This window comes from Falco rusticolus, chromosome W (assembly GCF_015220075.1).
Source record: "Falco rusticolus isolate bFalRus1 chromosome W, bFalRus1.pri, whole genome shotgun sequence".
In the NCBI taxonomy this organism is placed as follows: domain Eukaryota; kingdom Metazoa; phylum Chordata; class Aves; order Falconiformes; family Falconidae; genus Falco; species Falco rusticolus.
In genome coordinates this window covers 18,100,198-18,117,312 of record NC_051209.1, presented here as the reverse complement: position 1 = coordinate 18,117,312, position 17,115 = coordinate 18,100,198, and the positions used below count along the sequence as shown (strand labels likewise).

Below are 17,115 nucleotides of genomic sequence, written 5' to 3'. Positions count from 1 at the left end.
CAAGTAGAGATATAGGCATTCTTGCCCATAAGGGCAGCAACCTGTTGGACTTCAGTCTTGCAGTTTCTCTTTACGCTCTGTTGAGAAACCCAACCACAAAAGATACTAAGCTGTGGGTTTTTCTAGAGCCCTCTTTAACATTGTATGTTACTGTTTTCTTAGGACACAAGTAAATATTATCCTTCTTGTTTATATGGGAAATTTGTAAGAGAGGAGTCAAGACAAACTAGGTTTTCTCTCATAGGCTGTATCACATTCCTTAGTTTTATGTAGACATGTTGGAAAAAAACTTTTCTAAGCCAGCAACTCTTTAAGACTTTCATATACAGTGTAATAAGTCTTTGTTCAGTCCATCTGGAATGAAACAAGGTGACTACTAATAATTATTGAGTTCTCACATCTCTATTATAAATAATTTTAGTTGTAGACATTTAATTAACGATATAAACATACTATTTATGATGTGCTTTGGGAAATGAGTAGTTGTCTCAGTATACATCACGTTTTGCTTTATTGTTTTACTTTTCCTTGCTGCAGTGGCCAGGTGCCTCGCAGGTTCCCAAGCAATCACAGCCTGTGTTATGGGGGCTCTGCCTTCATATTCACTCCTTTGCTGGGGAGACAGGAGCTTAACATCTTGAAGTCTTTAGGCATCTAACAAATCCAAATGGGAACATCTGGAGTGAATAGCATACAGATGAGATTCATCTAAGGACTAGTTTTCTAAAAGTTAGATACCTACCATAAGCTTGTCACTTAGTCTCCCTTAGCCAGAGGAGAGAAACAACAATCTGGATACCTGCCTAGGACATGCTGGGTGATTCACAATCTTTGTCTGCCTGTTTTTCTCAACTAGCCCTAAAAGAAAACCAGGTCAGATATTTCCCCCTGACTTCTGAATGCTAAAAATAAAGGCAATGTATCCCATCCCTATATAATGAAGAGACACACAGGGGCCTCAAGATTTTGCAGGATTTGCTTCACATTGCTATAGCTACACAGTATTACCTCTCCCCTCTGTGTGTAGAGTCTGATCCATCCTTGTGGTTGTTTCCATCTTACAAAAGTGCTGTCAAGCCTGGATTTCCAAAAAGAATCCACAGGACTGAGAAAGTTTGATGGGATGAAAGTGCCTATCTGTACCAGGCTCCAAAGAAAAAGCTCGACTGAGTTTTCAGAATAATTCCATTAATGGAGTGGTGGGATTGCCTCCAACAATGCATGGGGTTTTTTGGGTTTTTTTAAAGAAGTTTGTTGGCTACTTTTAATAAGTTCTCACCATACTTTATTGAGTATTTTCCATCAGAGGAGCCGAAACATCTTATACAACTCACTCCAGAAAAGTTCAAAACTCATATGATATTTGACATTGTCATTACTTGGTGTTTTGTTTTACCAATAGCATAAACTGAGGCACATTAAGTTATCAGGAAACAAGGAGCACATGATGAGCCAATAACTCATCTGACAAAATATAAAGTTACATATATGATCCTGTGGTTAAAGCAGCCATCCAAGAATTAAAAAAGAATGAAATAAGGTTTTTTTCCACGGACAGTCATTAAATAACAAAATATTTCATTTGACCTAATTGCATCTCTAGTTCTCCCCAAAATGCATGAAAAGGCTCATTTTGTCTTGACTAAGTGAACATGCATGACTACTTTTATAGGTTTTATTTTCTGACCATACAGCACCTTGCATAGTGGATTCAGTTCCAGTGAAGATCAGCTGATGCTACTGTTGTTGACACTAACTAGAACAGCAAACTTATGATAAGGAATGCCTTTCCAGGAATAAAAGTACAAGTCTCTGTTCAGTGCACATGTCCCTGATATTATTGGAAGTTTTATACTAGTACAAAGTGTATCAGTGTTCCTTGTATTTGTGAAAGCTGTTCTGATGTATTGCTGGAGCATTTAAGTTTCAACACATGCAACATGCATGTGCACACATGTACTCACACACAAGATAGAGTCTTCTGCCACTTTCTATCTAGCAACATATTCACATTGGTTTCATGTTCTCTAAAACCTTCACCATTATAACACAATTACTGTTGAAATTGACCTTTAAAATATATTCCAAATTTCAAATGTCTTTAAACCCCTCAGTGAGAACTGTTTTTCAATTTCACATATTGTTTTCTTTTTTAGGAGAGGCAGGACAAAAGATGGGAAAGAGCATTAGTAAATGAATGTCATCATGTAACATATGCATGTTGTGATAAAGCAAAATATTGCAGAAATTTACCTGGGCATTTTTAATATCCAGTCTTCAAGCAGTAATGATTTCCTTTATCATAAATGAAAATGTAATAAACCTGATTAAAATGTTGCATTTGTGTCTCACCCTTCCCTACAGTTATTCATTCAATCAGTTTAGCTTCACTAATATTCAAATGTATATCTGATACTGGCAATATAAAAGTTCAAATACTCAGCCTCTAAATAAATGTAAGCTATATTTATTAGAACATGCACTTTCCTAAATTTGTATCTGTACTTAAAATTGGTTGTGCTTCTAACTAGCCTTAAAGGAAAACATAACCTTGCCTGCAAATGAGATGCTGAACTGTGTGTGTAAGCAAATTTCTGTAACAAACACAGCATGTAAGACTGAAAAATGTGCAGAAATGTGAGAAATCTTGATGGAAGAAAATGTTTCTGAAGCCACATGTGCAACTTTGTAAAGGTAATACTAGCAAAACACTCAGGGAAGTCTTTTCTGCTTGAGGATGTAACTTGTCTTTTTTATTTATATGATACTAATGGATTTTCTCTTTTTGTTTGTTTTTTAACCAAAAGCCATGGTAAAAATCAACTGATGATGTGATGATGCTTGGATTCAAAGAAAAAACCAGAAAAAAAAGGAAAACAGAACAGAATAAAATGGGACAAATACAAGTCTCTCCAGAAGGAATGCCAGCTGCTAGCTTCGCTATTATTATACTGGAGAATCTTATAAACCTCTCACCATTATTAATGGGATGCTGCCAGATATTGATAATTTATTAAACTTGTAGGTCTGGATTTGAGGGAACAGATGTTCTTCATACAGACACTTTCAGAAAATGAATTCCAAAGAAAGAAATAACATTTGGTGCTATCAGTAGAGAGGAAAGGCAGTGTTTTTGCGTGCAGCAAACATTTGGACTGTACAGACTTATGTTCCCAACTAGTCCCATTTCACAATTCCCATCCATTTCCAGCTAATCTCATGCAATAACTTGTCTTCCAACAAGTTGCATATTGCAATCTGTCTCTGCTCCTGACTAATCCCAAGTTGCCATCTGCCCTGGCCACACTTTTTTAGCTGTATCCCATTTGGAGAGGTATGTAAATGATGCTTCTCAGGTGTGTCAGTCCTTCAGACTGTCTAGTCCAAACCTCTGACTGACACATGGCTTTCACAGCATGCAAAGACTGAAATACACCCTTTTAACCCTCTCTCCCCCCCCCCTTCCCCTCTGTAGTAAGTACTAGAAAAGATTGTTTGCAAAGAACTGAAACAACTGGAAACAAATATGTATTAGTCCAGGCAATAACAAGGGAAGGGAAAGAGTAATCGCAACCAATGTGTCTGCAAAGACTGTGCAGGTGCAGTTGTGAGTCACTGCACATGCCAAATAATCCTAAGACTAGTTAAGAGTCCCTCTGTTTGCTCCCCAGTGCCCTGTGCCCATTGTCCATAACAGGCATCCAGGGAAGGCTCTTGCATGGTAGGAGGCTAAAGTGATTGTACTTCAAGTATGGCTTTTGAGACCTCTTCATGAAGAATTCCCACTGCTTCTGAGGCTGTTGCTGTTGCAACTTTCCTCTGGTGCAAATTGTCTCCCTTTTATCTTCCATCTATTTAGGTGAAAGCAAATCTCCAAGTTTCATTCTGTTAGTGACAGCACTTCACAGTTGGCTAGCCAGGAGTGGAGCTTTTAGCTGACTTCCCATCCTTTGCAATGCTGCTTGGCCTCTGATGCTGCACTTCATGCATGATATGTGGAAAAGAGTGGCAAGATCATGCCCTAAAAAGTGTGTCTCAATTTTTCCTGTGCCCAGTTATCAGTTGCCACTAACTGCAAAGTTTGTTGACTACTGCTGTCTGGTGCGAAATATCTTCAGACTTCATTCCAAGTAAGGGGAAAAAAACCTGAGGGGCAATCAGCTAGTTCCATGATGAATGAATCCCATGTCACTCAGAGAAAATATTTCTTTGCAATAATGATCAGATGGTAGCAAGACTCAGATACAAATTAAAACATGCACGATAAATGCCAAGTAAACACAGAAAGACAAAACCCAACCTGGCGTGAAATCTCTCTATAAATCTTCCACCCCACAACACAGGCACTTCTAAATTGAATTAAATTATTAAGAGATATTTCAAGGAGAATACAAATGTGAGTGCCTTCTTGAACTTTTTGAAAGACTATTTCAACAGAGCCAGCTGCTTTTTCTTGTCCATATGAGACAGAACTGGGCTGCATGAGTTCCTTTTATGTAGAAGCACAGGCAAAATACTAATCCAGAAAATAAATTATGCATTGGGTTAACACAGAAATAGAATATATTTTGCCTTCTGCAGAGTCAATCTATGGAACTCCTTACTGCAAGAAATTATTGCAGTTTAAGGTCTTCAAGCACTTAGAAAGGGGGTAGTATTTGTAGATAGTAATACCATTCAAAATTACGTTAAACAGAACAAATGTGGACAGAGGTTTTTAAAATATCTTGGTTCCAGGTGGATGCTAAAAGTAAATTAACGGTGTTAGAAAGAAACACTTTTATGAAAAATGTAGAGTCCACAATTTTTCTGATGCATTTTAATGAGGTATATGATGGTATTTGAAAGTGCTATGGTCACGACAAACCACAACAAGGAGTGTTGGAGCTGATCTAACATAGCATTTGAAGGAAGTCTGTATTTTACCATCCTCCTGGATGGCTGCTGGGTGAGCCAAACAGTCCTTTACTGTCTAACCAAACAATACTCTCAGAGACCTTATTTTTAACTGTGTTTCTGATACTGAATGCTGCCTTCTATTTTCCCTTCCTTCTATTAGCAAATCTTACAGTGACACAAAATTGATAGTTTCTCAGGGTGCTGGCTCCTCCCTGTCAGCACTGACTCCTTTCCCCAGCACTATGTTAATGAGAAATATTACATTACAGAGGCACACGCATACTTTGGAAAGAAACATGGTGTTTGATCCTACCAAACTGCCAAACTCTACTTAAAACCAAAAAGAAATGTTCTTCTTCAGCAAGATGTGATTAGCTTTTTGTCCTGGTTTCAGCTGGGATAGAGATGGTATAGTGCAATGTTTTGGCTATGATGTGAGAGCAATGTTCATAGGACACTGATGTTTTTAGTTGTTGCTGGGTGATGTTTATACTAAATCAAGGACTTTTCAGTTTCTCTGCCAGCCAGAGGGCTGGAGGGGCACAGGGAACTGGGAGGGTACACAGCCAGGACAGATGACCCACAATGACCAAAGGGGTATTCCATACCATATGACATCATGCTGGGTATATAAGCTGGGGGAAGAAGAAGGAAGTGGGGGACATTTGGCATTATGGCATTTGTCTTCCCGAGTAACTGTTAGGCGTGATGGAGCCCTGCTTTCCTGGGGATGGCTGAACACCTGCCTGACCATGGGGAGTGGGGAATGAATTCCTTGCTTTGGTTTGCTTTTGTGTGTGGCTTTTGCTTTACCTATTAAATTGTTCTTATCTCAACCCAGGAGTTTTACATTCCTTTCCAATCCTCCTCCCCATCCCTCTGGGTGGGGGGGAGTGAGCAAGCGGCTGCAGGGTGCTTGGTTGCTGGCTGGGGTTAAACCATGACAGTCTATTATTTTTTTTTTGTGCCAAACATGGGGCTCGAAGAGTTTGAGATAACAACAGATTTGATTGGAATGTGCTAGTTTGAATTTATAGCTGCTATTGCTGTTTAACTGTTAAGGGGCTGGTTTCTGTGCTTACCATGGGGCTTGCTTGCCTTAATGTATATTAGAGTCTAGTGCTTGTTAGTGGCTGCTTCTTACTTTCACTGCTTGCTGTATTGCTTATCATCTCACTGTGCTGGGCCCGGGAACATTTTGATAACAGCAATGGTGATGCGCCGGGGCTGGGAGACGGCCAGGGCATCATTGCTTCTGTTTCTGTGCTGCTGTACTGGACAGACTGGAACTCCAGTGTGAACTCGAGTCAAAGGGACTGTGACCTGTGGATGAGTCCATGTGGGAGCAGGACACCCCAAAGCCCCTGCAGCCATGACTAAGTCCATGCCTGAGCAGGTATATCTCGGAGTGTCTGTGGCCATGGTTATGTCTGTGCTGCAGCAGGTATGCCTCTGAAGGAATTGTGGCCCAAGGACAAGTCCATGTTGGAGAAGGTACACCTCGAAGCATCTGTGGCTATGGATAAGTCTGTGCTGCAGTAGGTACACCTTGAAGCATCAGTGGCTGTGCGTGAGGACATGCTGAAGCACCTCAAAGTGTGTGGCCATGGATAAGCCCACGACAGAGCAGGTACAGCCCTGGAGGCAGCCAGGGATAAGGCCATGCTGGAGTTGATTTACTTCTGAAGGGACTGTGGCTGTGGGTAAGGCCACGCTGGAGCAGGTCTATGGTGATGGCCCATGGAGAAGGCCATGTTGGAACAGGTGCACCTCAAAGTGACTGTGGCTGTGGATGAGTCTATGCCACAGCAGGGATACCCCTGGAGAGACTGTGGCTCATAACTGAGGCTCCACTTGGAGCAGGTTACAGTCTGTGGATAAGTCCAAGCCTGAGCGGGGCCAAGGGGAGGAGTTCATTGTTCTTATCTCAATCCTCGAGTTTTACATTCCTTTCCGATCCTCCTCCCCATCCCTCTGGGTGATGGGGAGTGAGCAAGTGACTGCGTGGCTTGGTTGCCAGCCGGGGTTAAACCACGACAAGAAGGTAAGAAAGAAAGAAAATAAGATAGTCCTACTTCCAATAAAAAGAATATAAGAAATAATTCTAAAAAAAATATTTGAAAACTTGAAAATAAAACTAATATTTTTTCTGTAAAATTTCCACTTACGTTAAAAAAAAATCTAAAACGACATAGGACCTGAACAATGCATGTTAACTCATAGTACCTAGTTAAGTGCCAATCCACATATTCAAATTAGTGTGGTTTTTTTTGAAAGGAGAAATTAAAATGACTTTTACCCAGAACACCACAATGAGAAGAAATAATGTAAGTATACACTTAAAAAAATCTTGATCTGTAGAAATGAAGGGAGGGAGCATTTTCTGATGCTCATGAAAAGCAGTAACTATCACATTGATTTCAAGTAGCCTTCTTTTGAAATACAGGTTGACATATGACTGGTACCAGCTAGGGGCATATTCCAGTTGTCTTTTGATGCTCTCTTTGCAATAAAAGTTTTATATATATGTGGGGTTTTTTAATTCTACTGATTCCTTGCACTTTGTAGCCAAGGTATAGCAACTCCACATGAAAAATCTTTGTGAGAGTGTCACATATAGGTTGTCTGTAGTTCATCACATCGTATACTGTGAACATCTCCATCGACATACCTGTGTCCAGAGCTGTGCTTGCATAATGCCTAGAGATTTGATGTCCAGTCAGGAAAGCACAGGGAGTTCAGAACTAAAGCTGAAGCACTGTTTTGCTTGCTGCTAGATATACTGTCACACATCTTGAGCTTTGGAGATCTGCTTCAGTGTGCTTTGAGTAACAGCTCAGATTTGTTTATTCCACATGACAAACTGACAAAATTCAACACTACTAATGCAAAAGGATTTGGAAGAAGACATGATACAGGTTGGACCATGTCAAAAGAAAATAAAATTTGTTCAGACACTGTTCTTAACCCTGAAGACTGTCTACGCAACATGAAGATGTGATTGAATAACAGATACCATTTTATGTTTGAACAGTATTTTTTGTGCTGATATACCAGAACCATTTCATAAGCCTGGACTGTTTTTCCTGTTACATTAAGGTATTCCTTACTGAAAAGCACCCACCTCTGATGTTGTGCTAATCGTTATGTGCAGGAACTCTCCTCAGTGGCTTTGGCTGCAGAGGGAAGGGAAATACAACAGGCAGGCTGACTTTTCTGCTATGTGAAGCACTGCTGAAATCAGCATAAAGGAACTAAGAAATCTGTCTGACATCCTGTTAAAAGTAAGAAGCTATTATTACAGGAGGCCTCTTGACAGGGTATCAGAGTGCACACACTGACACAAGTTGCTTCATGAAAGTGTAAACCCTCTTCCAATGTCCCTAACCCCATGAGTTCATTGTTATCTAATAAAAGATGGGCTTATGAGCACTAATGACAACTTGCTACTCTGTCTGGCTGCCTATTTTCATGAAATTTATAGAATGCAATAGCTTTGGGACCTCTTCCACCCTATCAAAAATATGTTAAATTACACAGTTGGTTCAAAGCTCAAAGGAGAAGACCTTGACAGATTGACTGATAGATGGGCCCAGGCACACAGTTACAAACAGCTTGATTGTACAAGTCTGATTTCCTTTGGTAAGAAGCAGCAGGGGTTTAATTGGTCCCAGCCAATAGATGGGATAAACTTATAGCAATGGCAAAGCACCTTCTGGATTTTGAAGATGTCACTTTAATGCCTCCCTGGGACAACTGTCCTTGCTGAGCTTGAGAAGATCTGATACCATCAGTGGTGAAGGTAGTATAGCTGCAAGTGTGCTGAAACCAAAGGTCTGGAAGAGGAGCGATTCAGAAGCATGCCCTTCATTGTAAGGGGAAGGCCATGGCTTTGAGAAGCCAAACAATTTCTCTGCAGCACGATTTTGTTTGTTCTGCACAGGTATTTACTGTTCTAAGATTTTCTGGCATTTGGGTGTTGTAAGTGGAACAGATATACGTGAAGAGAGGGGGGATCAAACCTTCAAAGGAAAGGACAGTATCCAAACCCACTGTGTGTTTGGGGATTTCATTTGGACAAAGCTTTTCCGAGCCTCTTGTGACCAGACATTTGTACGTGTTTTACTGCATTTTTGCATGGCTGCACACAGGAAATACTATAACTGACATGCTAGTGATGGTGGATTCCTACAACATAGAGGGTGCAGGGAGGTCAGGAATGGGGCTACATCCTCTCCAGTGTGATAGCGCCATCTTTTCCTTTTTTCCTGCAATGGCAGCACCAAGATGTTCCCCATGCGCAGGAAAGATACACATGAATAGGTGCTAAGTTCCTGACAGCTTGGGCCCAGAGGGAACTGCCTTCCAGAGTCTCCACAGATGCACCCATATGCCTTCTGATCAACTTTCTAGTGCATTTACAAAAACCAGAAGATTCAGGCAAAGCTGAAGTGGGGGGAAAGGACAAAATTAATAAAGGCAGCCAAATTTAAATAAGGTACTAAATAAGTTTAGAAGACATGGCTTCTGCTCCAAGATGCTGCTCCCAAACCAGAATGACTTACTGTTCCTCAGTTTCCTTGTCCATACCCTGAGCAAGGCAAAGAGGCTGATTTCATATGTAACAGGCTTTGAGAGCCACTGACAGAGCTGTAGAAGGGCCAAGTATTACGTATATCACACAGCAGAGAAACATCCATTTTAAAGCTATCTTTCTGCCCTTCTTCACTTTGTGGGTAAAGGTGAGTAGCTTTATATTACTGGTACACTGATGAGTACAGGAAGGAACTGCAGTTTCACTTTTCACTCTGTTCTTTTCTATGGGCAGGAATGGATGTGTGCACAACAGGCTTAGTATTTGAGGCATGTCCGTAGGAAGCAATGTCTAACTGTGGAAAGCTATAAGAACTGGAAAACAGAAAAAGGAAAAGAGGAAAAAACAGTCTGAAGCATACAGACATACACAGGGAGAAACCCTTCTGCAAAATTTCTATGCCAGTTTCTGCAATTCTCAACCTATTCTTTTTAACACTAACTTGCTAAAATAAACTATAATTTGCATTTTCAGTTGTTGATTTTTTGATGGTAATTTTTCCTATGCTCACATCTCAGCTCTAAATACATTTGCAGGAGGGGAAATGAATGTGTGCCCTTCCTGGTAGCAAATGCAGTAACTGTCTCTGAACTTCATTAGGCTGTGAAAGGCAGAAGTCATACCATGAGAAATAGTCCAGGATAAATCAGCCCATTCAGTCTCTCCATTCAGCTTTTGAATGTCTTTTGCATGTGTTCAGATTGTATAGTGGTGCAGATAATGCTGAAAGACTCTTCAATATTTGCTTTTAATTGTTGACTGTTACAATGTTCAGCTTTCAGAAAAGGAAAGTGATTGATCAAGAAAATTCAAATAAACGAACACCAAATTGATGGTAAGAGGATGTTTAAAGGCTCAGGTACTTGGAATGTTCTCGATGAAACCTTCCATGGAGGCCTTGGTGCAAAGGCCTCTGGAGTCTGAGTAGGAGTTCACAAAATCGTAAATAGTTCCATGAGCACACACTGGTTTCAGCCCACATCTTCGTACCTCTTCAGACATATAACTTTTCACAGGGTAGAGAGAAAACTTTACCCCCATTCAGGGCCAAATGGCCTGCCCTGGCTGCAGAAAGTCCTGCTGACAGTGAAAGCAGTTGCTTACATGAAGATACTTTTAAGAGACTAGTTCATGCATTTTACCTGTCTTTTAATGTATGGAAAAAGAGGCAGACACAATCACAAAACAGAGTGAACTTTATACTTTGTCAAGAAACCCAACCAAATCTAAGCATTTATGACATGCTTCTGCAAGGGTAATTGAGCATTTGGATTGTGGATACCCCAACTGTAATTTTTTCAAGGATATCAATTGATGAATATGAGGATTTCCCTGGATTTCCATCTTTACTCTGAAGGCAAAATATATGTGGTCTATGAGTTCTGCTGGTTCATGTGATAGCAGAGCATTTAAACAAGGGCAATATATTTGTTTATGATCTGCCTGTAGCTGGTTAAGAACTATTTCTTGATATAAAACCAGCAGAACTGTGTCCTGGACCAACATGTCACTCTTCAAGGGTGCAGGAGAGGACCATCTTATAGCAAGCTGCTTGTCCCAAGTTTTATGTCTAGTAGAGCAGCCCATGGGTTTCCCTGAGCCACCGTGAAGTGGGATCAGAGTCCTGCAGCCTATTTGCTAGTTTCTGTGCATTTAATGGCAGGATCTTGAAAGTAGTTACTAGGAATAATGCAAGCCTCAGGGTTGGATTGGCTTCAGAACTTTCCTTTCAATACTTTTCAGGCAGGAGGACCAGCTTATCAAAACAAGAGTTATGTGAAGTATAATATTCTACCCTGGCACTGCTAAATGACAACATCTGTGATAGCTCTCTCCCATTCTGCTAATTGCAACAGCAGCAGGTACATATATGCCCACTAATATAACCCTTTCTCCTGCTCCTGTAAGCAATGGAAAAGGTCTCACACAGCATACTTCCTTACACACTTAATATTCACTGCACACTGAGCTATAGGGAGGTACAGATCTCCCTTGCTCCAACACAAGCAGTGGTGCCCAAAAGAAGCCAAGAGATATGGCCAAGGTAACCAAGGCTGTTAAAGACAGAGCAGACACTTGAACAAAAGTTCAGGCTGGACCTTTAACTTCTGGGCTGTCCTTTTCTGTTCATAACAGCAGCAAGTGACAGAACGAGCTCAGCAACATCCACTGGCTTAATAAAAATCATTACTATGCTAGGAGACTGGATGGATAATGCAGTCCCAAAGCATGGACATGAACCAATGTCATCAGCATTGGTATAAATAGGGTGTCTGCATTTAATTAATAAATAATAGGCTGCAATGCTAATCTCCTTCTGCTAACTTTTCTAAAGGTGCAATCTATTAATCATGTCACTGCCAACCTGGTCACTTTTTAGATTAAGACAGGAAAAAAAACCAACCTAGAAATAATCGGATCCTAAATACAGCAGGGCAATTGAATAGCACAGCTAGCATTATGATCCACTGCTGATTTCAATTCTTAGCTACAATTTTTTCCCTTAAGGATGGATATAATACTTTAAAGACAGAGTAAAGGCTTGCAATGTTCTTAAAGTTCAGCATGTTATTAATGTCTGCAAAATGGAGGCTATGGCTGAGGAAGGTAAGAGATTTCTTTTGATATTGGGACAGCATAACTTTCTGAAAAGCACTGGAACTATCTCACCTGTTTGGCACATGGTGAGACTAGGAAGCTAGAAATTCAAGGGACAAGAAACATTTGTGTTGGTATGGAAATGTGGTAAGAGGGAAATGACAGCACTGGTCATCTGGGATTATATAGAAGGCATCATGCAAATTGCTTCCTCTGCATGTGAATATCTACCTTCCAGGAAGCTTTTCTCTCAGTGCTCTGAATGAACTCCATTTTGTCCATAAACACACTGAAGATTTTTACCTGTTCAGCTGCAGGATTATTATGCTGTGCCTTTTCTAGGGTCCCCATAGAAAAAGCTGGAAAACATTGACCCTCGTGGGTTTGTGTGTGGGAGGTGGTGGTGGTGGTGGAGGCATGTGTGCTTCCATCCAAATTATTTTGATTTGAAAATATATCCTAGTAGCCCTACCTGTTACACATAATTGATCTCAAAAATGTATCCTTACTAATTGAACTGATTTTCAAAAAGATTAAAAGCATTCAAGAAAGTTCATCTCTGCAATTCCAACCTGTTTAATGGCAATGTTGTACTGAAGCCTCAAAAGAGTAATTTTCTGGCTAAATTTCTTTATTCTTCAGTTAAATGCAAGTCAGAAGTCTCAGCACAAAATATCCAGGTGAAAGTTTACAGTCAGTTTATGCAAGAGATTAAAGGAAATATAATGATTCCTTCTATATCTAAACCCTATTAATTTCCTTTCAATCTAGCCAGGAACAGCAGAATAGCTAGTGTCCAGTGCTTTGTCCTCCTCTCAAAGTCCGAAGTTCAATAAAATAACATTACAGGCTCTAATAAAAAACACATTGCCTGTAAAACCAGGGAAGAGTGCTGGATCATACACTGAGATCAAGGAGAGACAGGAATAAATTCAGCTCATTGTAAACACTGGAGAATATACTTGCATCAGGATTTGAAATTCTGTTCTGAGATGATGTTTGACCACTGCTTTTGTTCTAGATGGCTCTGTTCCCTTTGAACAGTTGCCTATAAAGAGATAGTTGGTATTCACAGTCCACTATATCCCAGTTTCCTTCTGCATCCTTGTTTTTTCCACAGTACCCACAGACCTGCGTCCCATATAGCGAATGGTACGGTGGCATAACTGGCTTCCTGTCGGTGTAGCATGTCCCTCAGGCATCTGCTCAACCTCAGTTTCTTTTCCACTAGCAAACTTGTACATCAGAGACAGGTGCTTCACAGGACCACATGGTGTAAGTATGCAGGAGTAGGGTCCTTTTCAAGAAGGCGGCCATGCTATTAGCTTAAGGTCTTGTGTATTTTATTCAGGATGTCACTTTGTCTCAGAAGACGTGTCCCCAAAAAGAGCTTTGCTTTAAGACCGGTCTTAATGTTTCCTTTTACCAGTTAGACCCTAACTCCACAATCCCTGGCCTCATGTATTAGCTTCACTCCCAGTTGCACAACCCAGCACAATTCTTTTTCTTACATCTGGGAAGATAGTATATGACAGGTCTGCATCCAGACATCTGGTCCTGTGTTTAGAGAATAAGTTCTTAAGGAAAAGAGGGCCTCCATCCGTTCTGTATTGTACAATGAACCTTGTGTCATGGTTCATAACTGGTCTCCCTGGCACTGCTGCAAAATGAATAGCAAATAATTAGATTTCTAATCTAGGGAGTGGAGAGACTGCTTTGGTTCAGTTGAATCTCTAAAGTCATTAAACTCATACTATTTCATTCTCCCTTGCCTGAGGTTCTGGCCCATTCTCCCACAACTCTTGTAGTCATAGTAACAGTCACAGTCATTTTTGGGGAAAAAAAAAATCCAGGAAAACAACTCATCCAACGTACCTTACATTGTGGCAACATAATTTCATGTTAATTGGATGGCTGCTTGGAAGTGTTGGTATTTCGTGGTTTATAATCAATTAATCTGGCCATTCATCAGTGACTCAAGAGATGGATAAAATAAAGAAGGGCGGAGGGGATTAATTACCATTCATATGGCATTTCATGAGCAGGAAGTATTTTACTAGCTATGAATTCCTGCCTACTGGGTTTGATGCTACAACAAAGCATCCCTTTAATAAGGCCAGTGTCCTAATACATTTGAGTTACTTAACCCTTATTTTTTACATTCTTCTAGTCCTATTCATTGGGCAATCTGAACTTGTGTTATGAAACAAACCTACTCTGGCATGAGATGTGTCCTGTTGCAGTTCCCACAAGCATGAACAGACAACTGTCTCCTGCAGGAACAAGTCTGAGTTGCCTCCGTTGTAAAAGTGGGAGGAATCAGCCCCACAAAAAAGGAAACAGTCCCTCACTGACTGAAACCAACTGTTTATCCTAACTGCGTGAAAATGGTTCAGTGCAGTGCTGCCTTTAAAATTACCTGTCTACAAATAATATTACAAGGGGCCATATTCATTTTCCATAACAGATTCCAAGACAAGTTGTTTTTAAAGATAAAAATATTTTTCTTATTTATGAAAACACATTTTAAAGACACTGATGTTACACACTGCTTTTAATGTCAGTCTTTTTTTGACTTCAAGTTCTGCATGACAATGGGAGTGGTAGCAAGCCTAAATACAAACATAAAAAAAGGAATGAAAAGTGATTAGATTATCTCTATTGCTGAAGCTGATTATGATGCAACCCCTCCTTTTCTTCCTCTGATATTATGCAGCAAACATATTAATGGAGAAAGATGCCTTCCCTTTTTGCAACAAAACCCCAGCATCTCCTATAATCCATAGGTGTTATATAGCAATTCTTTATTCATAGAGCTTAATAAGGGTTTCAGAAAAGTGAAGTATCATCATTTATACACTACAGATGGAAAACTGCTATGAAAAGGTGAAAGGTGTGATATATCTTACCTCTCTTCAGCTCTCTAAAAGTGATATACCTAAATCTGAGTTAATTTCCATAGTTTCATTCCAGATTCAGTGGAGAGAGGGGAAACCTCCAAGCACCATTCATCCCATCTCTCTTAGAAGCAAGAAACAATGTGATCAGATAAACCATAAAATATCTGCTTTATCCTAGCCAAATTAAACACCTCTGCAGCTCAGCCTAACACAGGTCTGAAAAAAAATATTATTAAATTACCATCACCACTGTTAAAGTTTGTTAAGTCAGCACCTGATGCTTCACTTCTTACCAAGGCAGTTGTTTCCCAGGCAATCACTGGCACCTGCCTGCCTTTTAAAAATCAAATAATAATTGAATATGAGGAAAGCAAGATGAAATACAGAAGATTTAATAAAGAGAGTCTTTGCTGCAGAAGGAATTTCTTTGGCAGTGATTACGTTACTAATTGATCAGCACATTGCCTGAGAAAAACCAGAGACAATCCTTTTACTTAGCACTGTGGTTGAAAACAATGCAGTTAAGTACCTCCTCGGCTTTCACTGTCAGCTGGTTTCACCTGGATGGGTCTGTTCATCTGTAAGAAAGAGCGAAGAGAGACACATAATTAACAGTGGACTCAAACATTCATATACAGAGGCTTGCTTTGGGGTTTTTTACCATGCGTCACGGTTAGCATCACAATTTACTCCATGACAGGGGAAAAGCAATTACTAAGCTAAAACTAACTACAGAGTGTGAGCTGCTTCTTGGTCTGAGGTAAATCAGTGTCACCCAATTTATCTGACAGGGGAATGAATCATATTGGGAGAGGGATCTGACTCATTTCACACAAGTCATGACATTTTAAACATAATTTTAAAAATTTCTAATAGTTTCCTCTGGAAACACTAATGTGTCAGAGCAGGAATGCTTTTTCAGAATATCAGGATCAGTGAAACTTTAATTGCAAAGATTTTTTTGAGATTAGCATGTTGAAAGGAAAATGGAACAGTGAATTCCACCTGCACTGTTAGATCAGTAGGACAGTAACATAGACTCAATTTCATACTTAGGGAGTGGGATTTGGATCTGGTTTGTCCACATGCTGTAGTAGTGCTGCTATTGAGAGTTGGGGGGGGGGGGGGGGGCAGAGAGCATAGGATGTGTCAAAATGTCTCCCTCTGTTGCTTTTTCAAATATCTTTTCCTTTTCTCACATCAGAACATAAGCAAACATGAAAAGCTTGCCATCGTGCTGTGAATAGGATTATTGTTCTTCAAAGTATTCCCCTCTCTCAATAAAAGCATTGGGAACCATCATTATCCCCAGAGCTGCTCACTCCAAGGAGAGAGAGCAACAGATGTCCAAAATATTTACTGATAGTGCCTACAATGATGCCAGTGTGTGATGAACAGGGGTGAGGATATACCCTCTGCTGTTAATAGCTGGAGATGCAGATTTGATCAGAACCAGCTGACGTTTTCATCTAAAAGCCCTTCCCTACCTCTTCTGCCAAGTAATTTAAAGCAATCCATGCACTATGCAGAAAGATTACTCAAAATACCTTTCTCTGTATGACCACCCCTGAGTGGAATGATATCATCCTTTAGATTTCACAACCAAAGAAAGTGCAGGTTCAAACAAGCACCACAAGGAGCAGGAACTCAGAAGGCAATTGGAATCTCCCAACATAGTGCCTTCCAATAAAATCAGACTACAAATTGGCTGATGAGTGTCACAGGGTGCTTTCAGGTGGTGCTGTCCCTCCCTTATTTGTGGCTAATCACAGTTAGGCAGCCAGGCTCTTAGATGTCCCTTTTTTTAAAAAAAAAAAGTTTAATAAGAATTTAGTTTTCTTCTAATTGCTCTGCACACATATATAGTAATGAAAAGTTATCAAGGTGGCTGACAAATACATTAAGGTGATGGAGAGCATAGCAGGTCCTGCTGCATGGCTCTCAAGGAAAATGTACTTAGCCATAAACTGGCTACAATTTGATTCATGTTTGGGAATAGAAAGATCAATGGCTCCAGACACTACTGAGGAATTTCTGCTCTTCTGTATGCTTCTATCATCCAACAAACTCTAGACAGCTGAAGTGCTAAAAACCAACAAAGAATCTGATACTGGATAAAACTTG

General features: G+C 40.2%; 1 protein-coding gene across 1 annotated transcript in view; it reads right to left on the bottom strand.

Moving 5' to 3' along the window:
- Window positions 1-17,115, bottom strand: part of LOC119140719 (CUGBP Elav-like family member 4) — a 746,613-nt gene that overhangs the window by 250,602 nt on the left and 478,896 nt on the right. The window contains exon 3 of the mRNA XM_037372253.1: window positions 15,521-15,569. Within this exon, the coding sequence (XP_037228150.1) occupies window positions 15,521-15,569 (49 nt within the window). The remainder of the gene's footprint in view (window positions 1-15,520; window positions 15,570-17,115) is intronic.